General features: G+C 36.8%; 3 protein-coding genes across 7 annotated transcripts; 1 reads left to right on the forward strand and 2 right to left on the reverse strand.

Moving 5' to 3' along the window:
- Window positions 1-93: 93 nt before the first annotated feature.
- Nd-acp (NADH dehydrogenase (ubiquinone) acyl carrier protein) lies at window positions 94-1,705 on the reverse strand. Of its 2 annotated transcripts, XM_078188540.1 has the most exons (4): window positions 1,476-1,705; window positions 1,002-1,109; window positions 839-964; window positions 94-444 (listed from the first exon to the last, which is right to left on the reverse strand). In XM_078188540.1, the coding sequence occupies exons 1-4, from the start codon at window positions 1,632-1,634 to the stop codon at window positions 265-267; spliced, it is 573 nt and encodes a 190-aa protein (XP_078044666.1). In that variant the 5' UTR covers window positions 1,635-1,705; the 3' UTR covers window positions 94-264. The 2 variants fall into 2 exon arrangements, with proteins under 2 accessions (XP_078044666.1, XP_078044664.1); XM_078188538.1 differs by lacking the exon at window positions 1,002-1,109 and having other exon boundaries at window positions 1,476-1,703.
- Window positions 1,706-2,092: 387 nt separating this feature from the next.
- Window positions 2,093-8,988, forward strand: Tbc1d8-9 (TBC1 domain family member 8/9). 4 transcript variants are annotated; one of them, XM_078188783.1, is made up of 20 exons: window positions 2,093-2,133; window positions 2,490-2,879; window positions 3,381-3,432; window positions 3,623-3,789; window positions 3,883-4,056; window positions 4,142-4,238; window positions 4,318-4,507; window positions 4,583-4,716; window positions 4,788-4,992; window positions 5,075-5,280; window positions 5,350-5,642; window positions 5,711-5,914; window positions 5,983-6,314; window positions 6,485-6,640; window positions 6,718-6,903; window positions 6,979-7,167; window positions 7,317-7,479; window positions 7,549-7,893; window positions 7,971-8,092; window positions 8,157-8,988. In XM_078188783.1, exons 5-20 carry the CDS (start codon window positions 3,948-3,950, stop codon window positions 8,373-8,375), a joined length of 3,150 nt encoding a protein of 1,049 aa, XP_078044909.1. In that variant the 5' UTR covers window positions 2,093-2,133; window positions 2,490-2,879; window positions 3,381-3,432; window positions 3,623-3,789; window positions 3,883-3,947; the 3' UTR covers window positions 8,376-8,988. The 4 variants fall into 4 exon arrangements, with proteins under 4 accessions (XP_078044909.1, XP_078044907.1, XP_078044904.1 ...); XM_078188781.1 differs by lacking the exon at window positions 3,381-3,432 and having other exon boundaries at window positions 2,490-2,891; XM_078188778.1 differs by lacking the exon at window positions 3,381-3,432.
- A 458-nt stretch (window positions 8,989-9,446) lies between these two features.
- Rps21 (ribosomal protein S21) lies at window positions 9,447-10,420 on the reverse strand. Its single transcript, XM_078188792.1, has 4 exons — window positions 10,277-10,420; window positions 10,131-10,188; window positions 9,789-9,924; window positions 9,447-9,713 (listed from the first exon to the last, which is right to left on the reverse strand). Exons 2-4 carry the CDS (start codon window positions 10,178-10,180, stop codon window positions 9,648-9,650), a joined length of 252 nt encoding a protein of 83 aa, XP_078044918.1. The 5' UTR covers window positions 10,181-10,188; window positions 10,277-10,420; the 3' UTR covers window positions 9,447-9,647.
- Between the last annotated feature and the right edge of the window lie 2,071 nt (window positions 10,421-12,491).

A 12,491-nucleotide genomic window follows, 5' to 3' on the forward strand; every position in this document is an offset into this window, starting at 1 on the left:
CGTATGTACGACGTGATTAGAACAACGTAGAAATGTTTTTTTCACGCAAATCGATTCTATAGATGGGTACAGGATGGATGATAAAATCGAACATTAATCTAACATGTGGGTTTATATTTGTAATAATCGTTTAATTTATATACAGGATAAACAGAAGTATGCGATCTGCAGAACAACGCTAAGATTCGGTTGTTTCTTTTTATTTGTACAATGCTTTGAGAATGGAAAAGTTGACTAATGCATCCTTAATAGTTATAATGTTATTCATTCATATATGTCTTCTCTATCCGCGACGTAACGCACTATATCTGCTGGCCGTAACAATCTCTCCGCATCTATGTCCGGTATTTCGAAACCAAATTCATCTTCTATTGCCATTATAATTTCTACATGATCCAACGAATCCAGGCCCAAATCCTGTACGAAGTGAGACTCCAGTTCCAGCTACAGAAAATTTAAAAACGTTTTAATACAAGTTGCACGTACAGCGAAATTTTTAACAACTGATATGTAACAATAACAAGAATATAATACTCGTTTACTTTTTCAGCATTTATATTTACAGCAAATACAATATTTTGCTAGCAAGACTTTAGAGCTGTGTTTACATATCAGTTTTGATTTGGAGACGCCACGATTCAAGCAAGGTGTTAATTGATCGCTAATATTCTCAGAAGTTATCTATAAACTCGTTTTACAATAAATACAACATCACGAACACAATAATTCTATGCAATTCGATTTTTACGCATCTACAGTTAACGAAATGTTTGAGGAATTGCAAAAAACACCTTTACAAGTATCTTTGGTATTATATCATCTTGTGGTAAATAGATACCTTCTTAGGATCAACTTTATCATAGAGATTAAGTACTAAAAGTACTCGCTGGCGAATAAATTCAAGTGTTAACGGTGGCTTATGGCTGTAGAGGCGCACCTGCTTGACTCGTGTGTCCTGATTGCCCTGAAAATAGTACTTTATAGAATGTGTGTTCAATAACCTTTTTATTTTCTAGTGGAGGATAGAGTCCAACCACTTTTAATACACGGTCCTCGATGCTCTTACTTTTGAGTCCAGCTGAATAAGAGCGAACACTCTCAATCCTTACCTAAATATATTCAAATAAATTTCATATATTTAAAGAGAGAAGAAATTTGGCGACACCACGAAACGGAAGAATCTTAAAATGAATCAAACAAATGATATTTAGGTATCGGTAATAATAACGTTCACAGTATTTTCATTCGCACGCCCGAATTCAATGACGGTCATAATGTGTTAAATCAATCGAACCGATGAAATCGACGGTGACACATTTTAGAGACGATCTGTTGTTTCGCATGCTATGTATCCTAATGTTCTGCCAAAACATGAAGCATTTCAGTTATATAATACGTGATTTAAAACGCGACATACGCAAATCACGTAAGAAGACTCGCAAAGCTCTTTGCATGTAAAGACGACCAGTGTTTACCTGTGGCAGAAGTGTGATGGTACTTTGTCTTTTACCATGAAAGCATCTTTCAGTTAATTGAAGTTGTGTGGCGGTAGTACGTAAACAAAATCGACTGATCGAATTCTTAAAAGAACCGGTATTTCTCATTAAAAGACGGATACCAGACAGAGACGCCATTTTCTCAGCTGCAGACGGGAAATGCAGTCGACAAGCTTAGACCAACGATGATATCGACGAGGGACAACCGTGACAACAATTGGTGTCCCATCCTGACCTCACCAGCCTGTCCAAGGCACGATGGTGGCGATCTACAGCGAGTTCAATGGGCACTTCACCGCGCGTTATTTAAACTCTCGATTAATACAATTTTCTTCTATCACACAAATCCCTGTACTACTTCTAATAGTCTAAATCTTCTAATAGCTTGTTTCTCTCGTCTCTTATTTCCATCGATATATCCGAAACAATTAGACTTCTGTTAATTTTTGCTGCATCTTGTAAAAGTACAACGCCAATTGGGCTAGTAGAAAAACATTGAAACCCTTAGCCAAATTATTGGCAGTCGATAATGGCTAACAGTTTCAGCGTTTCTCTACTAAGTGGCGCTGTACAGACATTGAATAGAGCTTCGCTGTTCCTCTACAAGAGGCGCCGGAGTCGTCTACATCTACCCAATGTAAGATTGTCTAAAAACATTAATTTCGACAAAATTAAGGCATGAAAAACCAAACCGTGGATACGGAATTGTTCGGGAGAATTTGCTGTGTCGATATTATTGTACACAAACAAATAATGACATTGCGAAACGTAAATATTTACCCTTTGAAGTTTGGTTAACTATTATTATATTTATTTACGTAAATATAATAATATTGGCTAACTATTATTATATTTATTTGTAAACATGTATATATACTGCATCGTTGTTTGGTTTTGTTACACAATATCGGTGCAGCCGATTCTCCTAAACAGTTATGTAACCTAGATTTGGTTTGCGATGACCCAATTTTTTTTCGAAATTAATATTTTCAGACCATGGACCTAAACTACGAAGCCCGAACTTCGAAACACTTTGAGCTCTGTCCAAGGTTCATGATGCTAGGTTCGCGCGACAAGGGCGACACCATCTGCAGCTAAGTTCGCGCAATAAAAAAAGACTTAGTAACATGTAGTAACATTTTCATTCGAACGTATGGTAAAATTGTCTGGCTCAACTTGACGACAAACGGTTTGTAGTAGAGTTCGTGTTGGTGTTTATCTTTGGCAAGTATTTTTTTCTGCTTCCGACCAGCCAGCGAATTTTCTGACTGTTTTGGATAAAGTGTGTGTTTGAATTCGTAACCTTGATACCATATGTACTGGAACAGCGGTGATCAATATGTGGGTGAAGCCACAAGAGGTTCTACTGGCAAACGCTCTCTGGTAAATTAATATGTAGGCATAATGCTCGACGTACCATTGTAATTACTGTTTACATCGTGTGTCAAACACAGCTGACATTACTCCGCTCGTTGATTCGAACGGTTTTCATGGCTTTATTGCTCGTTAACATTTCGCTAACTCCTGCGCACTTGATTCCGATGGAAGTGTGGCTTTTTTTAAAATAGCTTTTCGATTTATCGGTCGATGTTATTTGTTCACAGAATAAGTATCGAATATCAAAACAAGATTGGCAAAGAGAATTTTAAACAAGTTCGAAATCACTGAATCGGTTTCTTGCGCTTCTTTGTTCTAATACGCGGCATAAAAATCCGAAAGTATACCGCTGTGTCCCGTATGGTGTACGCACACTATTATTGTACAGATAAGAGATATTTCCGCTATAAAAAAAACGCTTCGACGGATTATCGAATGAAATTAATGTTATATGCACTGTGGAGATTTACGTTTCGTAATCTGACATTTTCATGGATTATTTTATAGAAGCCAGAATAAGGGATAAAGCTTATTTTGCCAGCTAGTAGCGCGGCTCACGGTAAAAGTAAAATACATATAAATTTTTATTAATACATAGGTTTACTCGTATTTTGCGAATTTAATTGTGTTCATTTTTTTGCAAATTTCACTTGGATCACGTATTTGTATAAATGAAAAACAAATTCTACCAATTGATGTTTCTCAAGAATAATTAATTTTGTTTTCTCCTTTTTTTTTTAATTATACAGGGTAACAGAACAAGAAACAGTCTATTTTGTTTTACAACGTCGTAAAGGACATGGAAAAACAAAAGGTCTTGGTTCTATACTGGTGGGAACATTGGATATTGTACTTGATACTAAACCTCCACCTTTTAGGATACTTCATCAAACACCATCATCAGAAGTTTATTGGGGTAAGATGCCCGGAAATAATAAAATTAAAATAATACTGCTGAATCCACGTTTTTTTAATGTTATTGATTTTATCGTATTTATGACACGTACAGAAGTTGCATGCTCCCTAACACACGAAGAAATTTTGCAAGATTGGGACTGGCTTCACAAAAACTTGATGAGTACCTTGACCTCTTTTGACACAGAGGAAGAAATAACTGAATTTGTCTGCTGCAAGATACAGTCTATTATTGCAAACAGTGTCCCGGATTGTCAATTTGCTGATGGTGAGCAATATCATATAATTAAATGAACAATCAAACGTTTGATGTACGTGGATAAGTTAAAAGAGAAATGTTCAATTGTTTGCAGAGGAAGATCCAGAATCATTTAAAACTACATCTTTTAAGTTTCATCAACTTTTTAATGTACCAAAAGAGGATAAATTGGTCAATTATTACTCTTGCAGGTACTTACAGATTGTAGTCGATGTGTTGTATTTTATATTCGTGTATGGAGAATTCTGTAATATTATGTGTCTTTTCTAGTTACTGGAAATCCCGTTTTCCTAGACAAGGATGGCTGTACTTGTCCGTAAATCATATGTGTTTTTACGCATATATTTTAGCAAGAGAAACTAAATTAATGATAAGATGGGCAGATATTACTGAATTGGGAAAAAACAAATCTATCCTATTCCCTGACAGTATACGCGTTGTAACTAGAGACAATAAAAAGGTAGCGAAAATGTTGTTTAAAATAGAATGTCATCGACCTCTCCTATTGTTCTCATATTTTTTTATTTATTCGCAGCATTATTTTTCAATGTTTGTGCATAAATCAGAGACATATTCGTTAATGGAACAACTTACAAATATTGCCATGAAAAGACTTATAGACGAGAAGAGCGGCTTCAATGAAGATAGAGAACTCTTACATAAGCTAAGGTATTTCAGTTATCCCATTATGCGCGATTAAAATTAGTATGCAACGATTATAACTGGGTTTACATTTTCAGCAAAAATGTACCTAAAAAGCCATCCTTCTTGAAACGTGATCTCGATGCAAGAGCACACTCGGAAGCATACAGGTTACAGTTCAGATTACCAGGAAGTGAAAAGTTAGATGGTAGCATTGATTCAACACTATGGACACCGTACAATAAAAAATACGTTTGGGGAAAGATGTTTCTATCTCAGAATTATCTCTGTTTTGAAAGCAGGGTAAATTATTTTGACACAACGAAGTGTGTATAAAAAATAGTAATGTAATATTAGTAGTTATATAATATTTACTACGTTTCAGGTAAGAGGATTGGTGAGTTTAGTTGTACCTCTGAGGGAGGTGAGACTCGTAGAACCTGCTGAAAATCAGTCGTCCAGTACGGGTGTTGATAAGTCCATATTATTGACAACGGCACGAGCGTCGTTTTTGTTTGCTCAGATCCATGACAGAGATTTCGTCGTTCAAAAAATATCTGAGTTGTTAGCAAAATCGAAATTGTCGGCTTTGTAAGTTTTCAACTTAATTTGTACTATTTATTTCACCGCTACTGAACCAATCTTCTCACGTTTTAATAGAAGTATCTCGGACAGTTTGCCGTTCCAAAACGATTCGTCACGTGGCGACAGCAGCTCTGACGAAGCTAAACCTACCAATCAGTGGAAACCACAACCACCATTGATGACATTATTCAAAGCTCCGTTAAGTACCGAAGCTGCGCTAAAACAGGAAGCTAAAGAAAAGCAATGGGAGCTTCATTTTGCGGAATATGGAAGGGGTATTTCAATGTACAGAACGACAGAGACGGCAACATTAATAATTCAGGGCCTACCGCAGACTCTTAGAGGAGAAGTTTGGCTCACATTTTCCGGTAATTGAATTCAGCATTTAACAAAATAATTGTCTGTGCATCAAAATGTAATTTTTCTTTCTACTTAGGTGCTTTTAATGAAATGATAATGAATCCCGGCGTTTATAAATCATTAGTTAACCAATCGCTAGGCAAGTCTTGTCAAGCAAATGAGGAAATAGAAAGAGATTTACATAGATCATTGCCGGAACATCCAGCGTTTCAATCAGACACCGGTATTAGCGCGTTAAGGAGAGTGCTCTCCGCATATGCTTGGAAGAATCCACAAATTGGTAAATGTTGAGCATCTTTTAATATTCTTATTAAACGATCGATGTTAAGAACAATATCTGTCTCGCAGGTTACTGTCAAGCAATGAATATAGTAGCTTCCGTTTTGTTAATCTACTGCTCGGAGGAGTCTGCCTTCTGGCAGTTATGCAACGTATGCGAATCGTTATTACCCGATTATTACGACAGAAGAGTAGTCGGCGCTCTTGTTGACCAAGGTCTTTTAGAGGAGTTAGCCGCCGAACACTTACCGACGTTGCATGCTAGGCTACAGGAACTTGGACTAATCAAAGTTATATCACTCTCGTGGTTCCTGACTATATTTTTGAGCGTAATGCCGACCAGTAGCGCCGTGATTATAATGGACTGCTTTTTCTATGACGGGGCAAAAGTAATATTCCAGGTATTAAATGTTCACAAACATGCGCGCATAGATACGTTCACATATTTTTACGTTAAACTAATTTTACCTTGTGGAAATCTTGGACTCTATCGTTATCCTTTCTAATGAATACAGAAATAAAGTACATAAAGAAGAAATTTGAAGTAAACAGGTCTTTCTTCCTGTGCCAGATAGCACTGACAGTACTGGAATGGAATCAAGATAAACTACTTAATTGTCGTGACGATGGCGAAGCAATGCAGTTGTTGACAGATTATCTCGGAGGTGTGTTCAATGATGAGGGTCCTGTGTTGCCCAGACCAGTTGACAGTGCCACTCCTAACAGGGTGAGCATCTTTGCCCTGAATTATCTTTCTGCATAGAAAAATGTACGGACATAGATGTATGTACATACTTATTCTAGAGTATATCCATTCAAACATTAATCTATGATGCATACTCAAGATATGGTACATTGACCACCGCGGGTATAGAAAGACTTCGTTTGAAGCATAGACTTAGGGTAGTTCAGAGTTTAGAGGATGGTATCGAAAAGAACGTACTCAGGAGCGTTATTGTTGATAAGTACATGACTATGGAAGAATTACAGGTACAATAATTACTATAATTGTATACAATATACGAGAGACGAGTATTCTCTAAAATTATTGAATCTTATATACAGGATCTGCTAAGTTTAGTTAGAGAAGAATTAATGAGTCAACGAAAATCTGAGCCAGATCGCTACGATCCAACACAGCCCCCATACGAAGCATACAAAGTGGATTTTGAGTTATTCAGAATATTATTTGGTGGTCTATCCCCATGGGGAAAATGTAGTCAAGCTGAATCCTTGTCCGCCCGATTATTTCGTGTAAGTTAATAATGTTTTAACGGTGCGATCAGTTTTTGCATACCTAGTTTTAATGATTTTAGAAATTTAACATCTACGTGTATCTTAATTTTATTACATAAGATTATAATTAGTGCCGTTAATTATTATAAGTACTGTTGTACTATCAGTTGATGGACCGTAATCGTGATGGTTTGCTAAACTTTCGGGAATTAGTACAAGCTATCGGAATGACAGCGACTGCTGACTTGACACAAAGGTTGAAACTTTTGTATACTCTACACTTGCCGCCATTGCTTACGCCCGCTGACTTTGAATCACCTGTACAATCTGGTAAATACCGTACTCACGACAATTTCCAACGAAGGTAGAATTCATAATAAATCCTTAAATGAATATTAGATGGAGCAGAAGTAGCCGCAGAAGCTACAGATTTTTTTGACAGTATGGAACAAAGCGTCGCCTCATTGGAACTGCCGATTAATTTTTCAGAAGAGCCGTGTGCAGGTTCTTTATCTCGATCAACAAGCTTGACAGCCAACAAGTCAGACAGTCAAGATCAGTCTTGGGAGATTCAAAGCATGGGCAGCTTGCGTTCCATGATAACATCTAAAGACAGTCCTTTGGATTTAAAAACTGTGCCAAAAATGTCCCAAGGACATTTCATAGCGTTATGGAAAACTCTGTACGATATGTTCCCCGCACAACCAGAAGAACAAGAAACTTATCACTGTATAGCTTCTATAGGTAAATTCTGAACAGATATACATATATATCGTTAACATCACGTTTCTAAACAACTAAGAATTTTTTGTTCAACGTAGGTACTCTTCTGCTTCAATTAGGCGACGTTGGGAAAAAGTTTTATGTCGATCGTGATGAGTCCGAGGATAGTTTGCTTTTGGCTGCAACGGCGGCACAGCAATCGCCCTCGACTGCCGAACGGGTACGTTTATAATAAAAAAAAAAAAATCGTTTTATATCATTTAACACATGTCACTTTTTTCCAGTCGCATGATCGAAATGGTAACCCGTCAGGCATAACGTCCATCACCGATCCAGAATGGTCAATAAGCGTCGAACAGTTCCTGGCATCCGCATTAACAGGTCACGCGATTGTAGACTTTTTTAGTAAACGAACAGATCTTTCCGATGCGATTACAACGTTAAAGAACCGTAGATTTAATCGTGTTCATTCCCTGTCGGACACGCCCGTGTTAAGTGTATGATACACAGACTCTTCTGTGTACGAAGATAGTGTAAGATATATACATAAAAATTTATAAAGTGATAGATTGCCTTGAATAATTGACCAGCGATTTCTTTTCCTAAGAAAATTTTTACATTCATCGTAACTCTGGTGAATGTATGTTTATTCGAGGAACAGATTCAGAACAGGGAAAAGTGTTTTTGCGAACAAAAGGTGAGAGTAAAAACGAGCCAATTATACTTCTCATTCGCCTTAAAAAGGAATGTCGTGAGCAGTGAAGACGTCCAATCATTTATGCCTACAATATTCCTATTTAGTATATATTTATCACTTTATTCTACAGACACAAATTCCGAAGCGATTAAGTGATATTGATTTCTTAAAAGACATGAATTCATTGGCCTACGACAGTAGAGTAATGATGTACGAGTTGAAATTTGAGGAACGAGTGAATACTCAGGGTAAATATATTAAACGCATTTCCAGTGACTTTTACAGATTACTCGTGCATGATAAGCAAGCTCCCACCAGTTGATACTAACACAACAAATGTATTTTTTAGTACTAAATTGTTAAGCATTTGTAATACATGATAATTCCTCGATTATAACATGAATGATATATGCACAATATTTACGTCGTCAGTTATTTAGGCGTATTGTTTAATCTTATGTGTTTATCTTATAAATTTGAGTAATATGAAATTAAGCAGTATTATAGGAATGTGTGTATAACAAAACAAAAATGTTAAAACTCTTATTATAATAAATTGACGCTGCATTTATAACATATGCTATCTCGAAACGATAGCAAACGATTTCTTAAAATGTTAAACTTTTATAACTGATACTACTTAGAATATTATATGAAATATCCACACGATGCCGAGATTTACAGTAGACATGTGTATTATATAATGTTTACAACTACTTTGTCTGAATGCAGTTTTCTATTGATACTTATGATTATTATATAGTCTCTTGCTATGCGCAACTACAGGTTCCAAATTTATTTTTATATGTACTAGTGACATACGCATAATTTCCAGAAAAGGACGATTAAAAGTTATTGCTCCAGAAATATTGAAGAATTAACTATTTAAAGAATTTCCTTTATTAACAATATATGTGTATAAAAAATCATTGCTCCATATGTGCACAAGTCCTATAGTAAATAATATATACAGGCTAGGCTATTACAACTGAACGAACGGTCAGAATGATAGTTAAATATTACTCACGTCATTTATGTTTTTCTAATTTTATTGAAAGTGTAAAATAATGGTATTACATTAAAAGTTTTTAGGTAAAATGCCATCGTTTTTCGCAAGACGTACTAAACAATCGTCAGATTCACCCTGAAAGAAATTTTGGAAAATTATTATTACATAGTATCCTACAAATGCGTACAGTAAATGTAAAGTTTCACGTACCATACGCCTGATAGCTCCGCAAATGGCATACATTTTCTGTGAGTCAGTCATACGACCAGTTTCAGGATCAACATCAGCAATGCTCAACTGGATAGAAGCATGATCCTTCGCATGGATAATGCGATTACTTGACGAGCTGTTGATACAAATATCATTATTAGACAAAATTCGATTTAAGCACAGCTTCTGCATGAAACTTAGGATGTACGTATAACATTTACGTGGACAATGTCGTTCCCGTTGTCTACGAAATAATTTGCACAATATTCCGAAACTTTTTATCAAAAAACCAGAAAGTTGTCTCGATTCATAACAAGTGTAACCCACGTGTGTACCGCTTACCATTTTCTTGGGATATACAAGTCAACAACATCTCCGTTGTCGTTTTCCATTATGCCGGCTGCAAAGAAAATTAAATTAGAAATTTTCCGTCACATTCGATGGAAATAACACGCAAGAACCGATTAAATTGACATATTTTTCCTCACTTTTATTTAGTAAGTGTACACCGTAAAATGGCTACGGAACGTAAAGAACTTTTTCCAGTGAGTCCACGGATATGTCGTAAAGGAAATACAAGCACCAACATTATTAGCAACTAGAAATAAGTCCCTAGAAATTTCTACTGTACATCGTGTATATGTAGTAGTCCTTCTTCGTCGCGAGCCGTTTCTACCTCTCCTCTCTTAACGCTTTCCCCACCATTTTAATGCGCATCTGACTCCGCGCAGTCGATTTAAAAAGAGGGCAAGAAATAATAGAGAGAGAGAGAGACGAAACTAGCAGACTTTGTATGTGTTTACCACACGGACGAGGAACCCTGGGCGCTTTCACTTTACCATGTCTGCGATCTCATGCCAAGCGCCAAGCAACCGATGCACGAATAGAGTGAGATCGCAAGTACATATGGTAAGATGAGCCAAGCTACATTGTCCGTCGGTGTAATTCATTTCACTTGTGTGTGCTGTGCTACTGTTGCGCTCTCTTGCTCACTCGTTAGTTCCACTCTTTGTCCAAAACTACGAGGGCAGCACCGCTTAGCTGTGAAGCGTCAACCAATCACAAAGAAGCAGTTTCTGTACCTATCCTCCTATTTCTGAGCGCTTTGCTCCCCGTATTGCCGAGTATTCCGAGGCATTATTGTACACATGTATGCGTGTATGTACGTACATACAATCTCGTACAACTTCGCGTCCTCGTTTGTGCTCTGAAAGTGGTCTGAAACAATGAATAGTCAAATAGATGAATCACTTTAATGGAAACAAAAAAGAATCGCAAATTACATGTACACACTTGCTTTCAGAAATGATGCAACATACAAAAAAATGACTAGCGCATTATGTACTGTGATATTGCCACGGCAGAAATAGCCGCATCAACTTCTGCCGATGTTGCGTCATACTCGGTGACAGAAAACCATGGATTTTTGTTTAATCACTTACGACAGTAAATGCATACGTACGATAAATCTTGTAATACGTACGTACGAAGAGAAATAGATAACTTTGTATAAGCACGCTCGTCGGTGAAATCACAGATGCGATTAATACGTATCGACGAAATTTCGACAAAATTCGAGAAATAAATATCTATCGTTTAGGATGATAAAATTAATCACGGATACGACAGGTTTTCTGTTTCAAACGTACGAATAAAAATTATGCAGCGATAGAATAATGGGTATCACGATAACAGTCGTGTGTTGCAGATATATGTAGCATGCTATTTTTACGAGCGGCATAAAGACCAAAGAAACAAGAGGCACAGAACGTTCGAAATACGCCTAAATTTTCATCATCCAACTTACGTAATATATTATAATTATTGCCAGAGCCCTGATCTTTGTGTCTTCGCGACGTTCTAAGGACTTAGAATCTAAGCGATTGTCTAATATAACTTCCCTGCAATTTCCAAACTTCACGAGACAAGTTATCTATTAATTTTTCATGCGTCAAGATTCAACATTAATTTAATTCTTCAAAGGTAGCGAAGGAGCACGATCTGCTCGCAGTTTAGACGCGCGATCGATGATTCTGTAATCTCTTCTAGAACACAATCGAATCGGAGTCATTCTTTCTCTTGATTTCATCATGCTGTTATCGTTTGTTCGCTCTCTTACGTACTTATGCTTTTTATACACCCTAGCCTGTTTTTTTCTTCTCGCATCTTTCTCTTGTATTTCTCCCATTATTGTCCAAATATTTGATCGCACAAATATTAGTCTCCATTTATTCGCTGCAGTACCCGCTGTAATGTTCGTTTAGGAACCTTGTACCAACACATGTATATATATCTGTAAACGATCGCAGGCGTATATACGTGCACAGGAACACGTACGCACGCTCCCATGCACGTTTCTACATGGCTCTGTACATATGTATGTAGCTCACAGTCGATAAACCGAATTGACTATGAAGTAAAACAGAAATAAACACATAAAAACGAGTCACTGGATACAGCGGGGAAACAAATAAAACTGTAAAGACAGAGGAGACAATAGCAGAGTGCTGTGCAAGTCATGTACGGAGGACGAGAAAAAGGGGAGACGAGGAGAAGAAAAAAAAGACCGAATTAAAGAGACTGCGGTGTAGAATACATATGTACACCGTCTTTACACAGTTTTACCATGCTAGCTGTATGACGAAATTGTGAACAAATAAGTAAATATACGAATGACAAGTGTTATTTCCTTACATGGTTTCG

Source organism: Augochlora pura, chromosome 8, assembly GCF_028453695.1.
Source record: "Augochlora pura isolate Apur16 chromosome 8, APUR_v2.2.1, whole genome shotgun sequence".
Lineage (NCBI taxonomy): Eukaryota > Metazoa > Arthropoda > Insecta > Hymenoptera > Halictidae > Augochlora > Augochlora pura.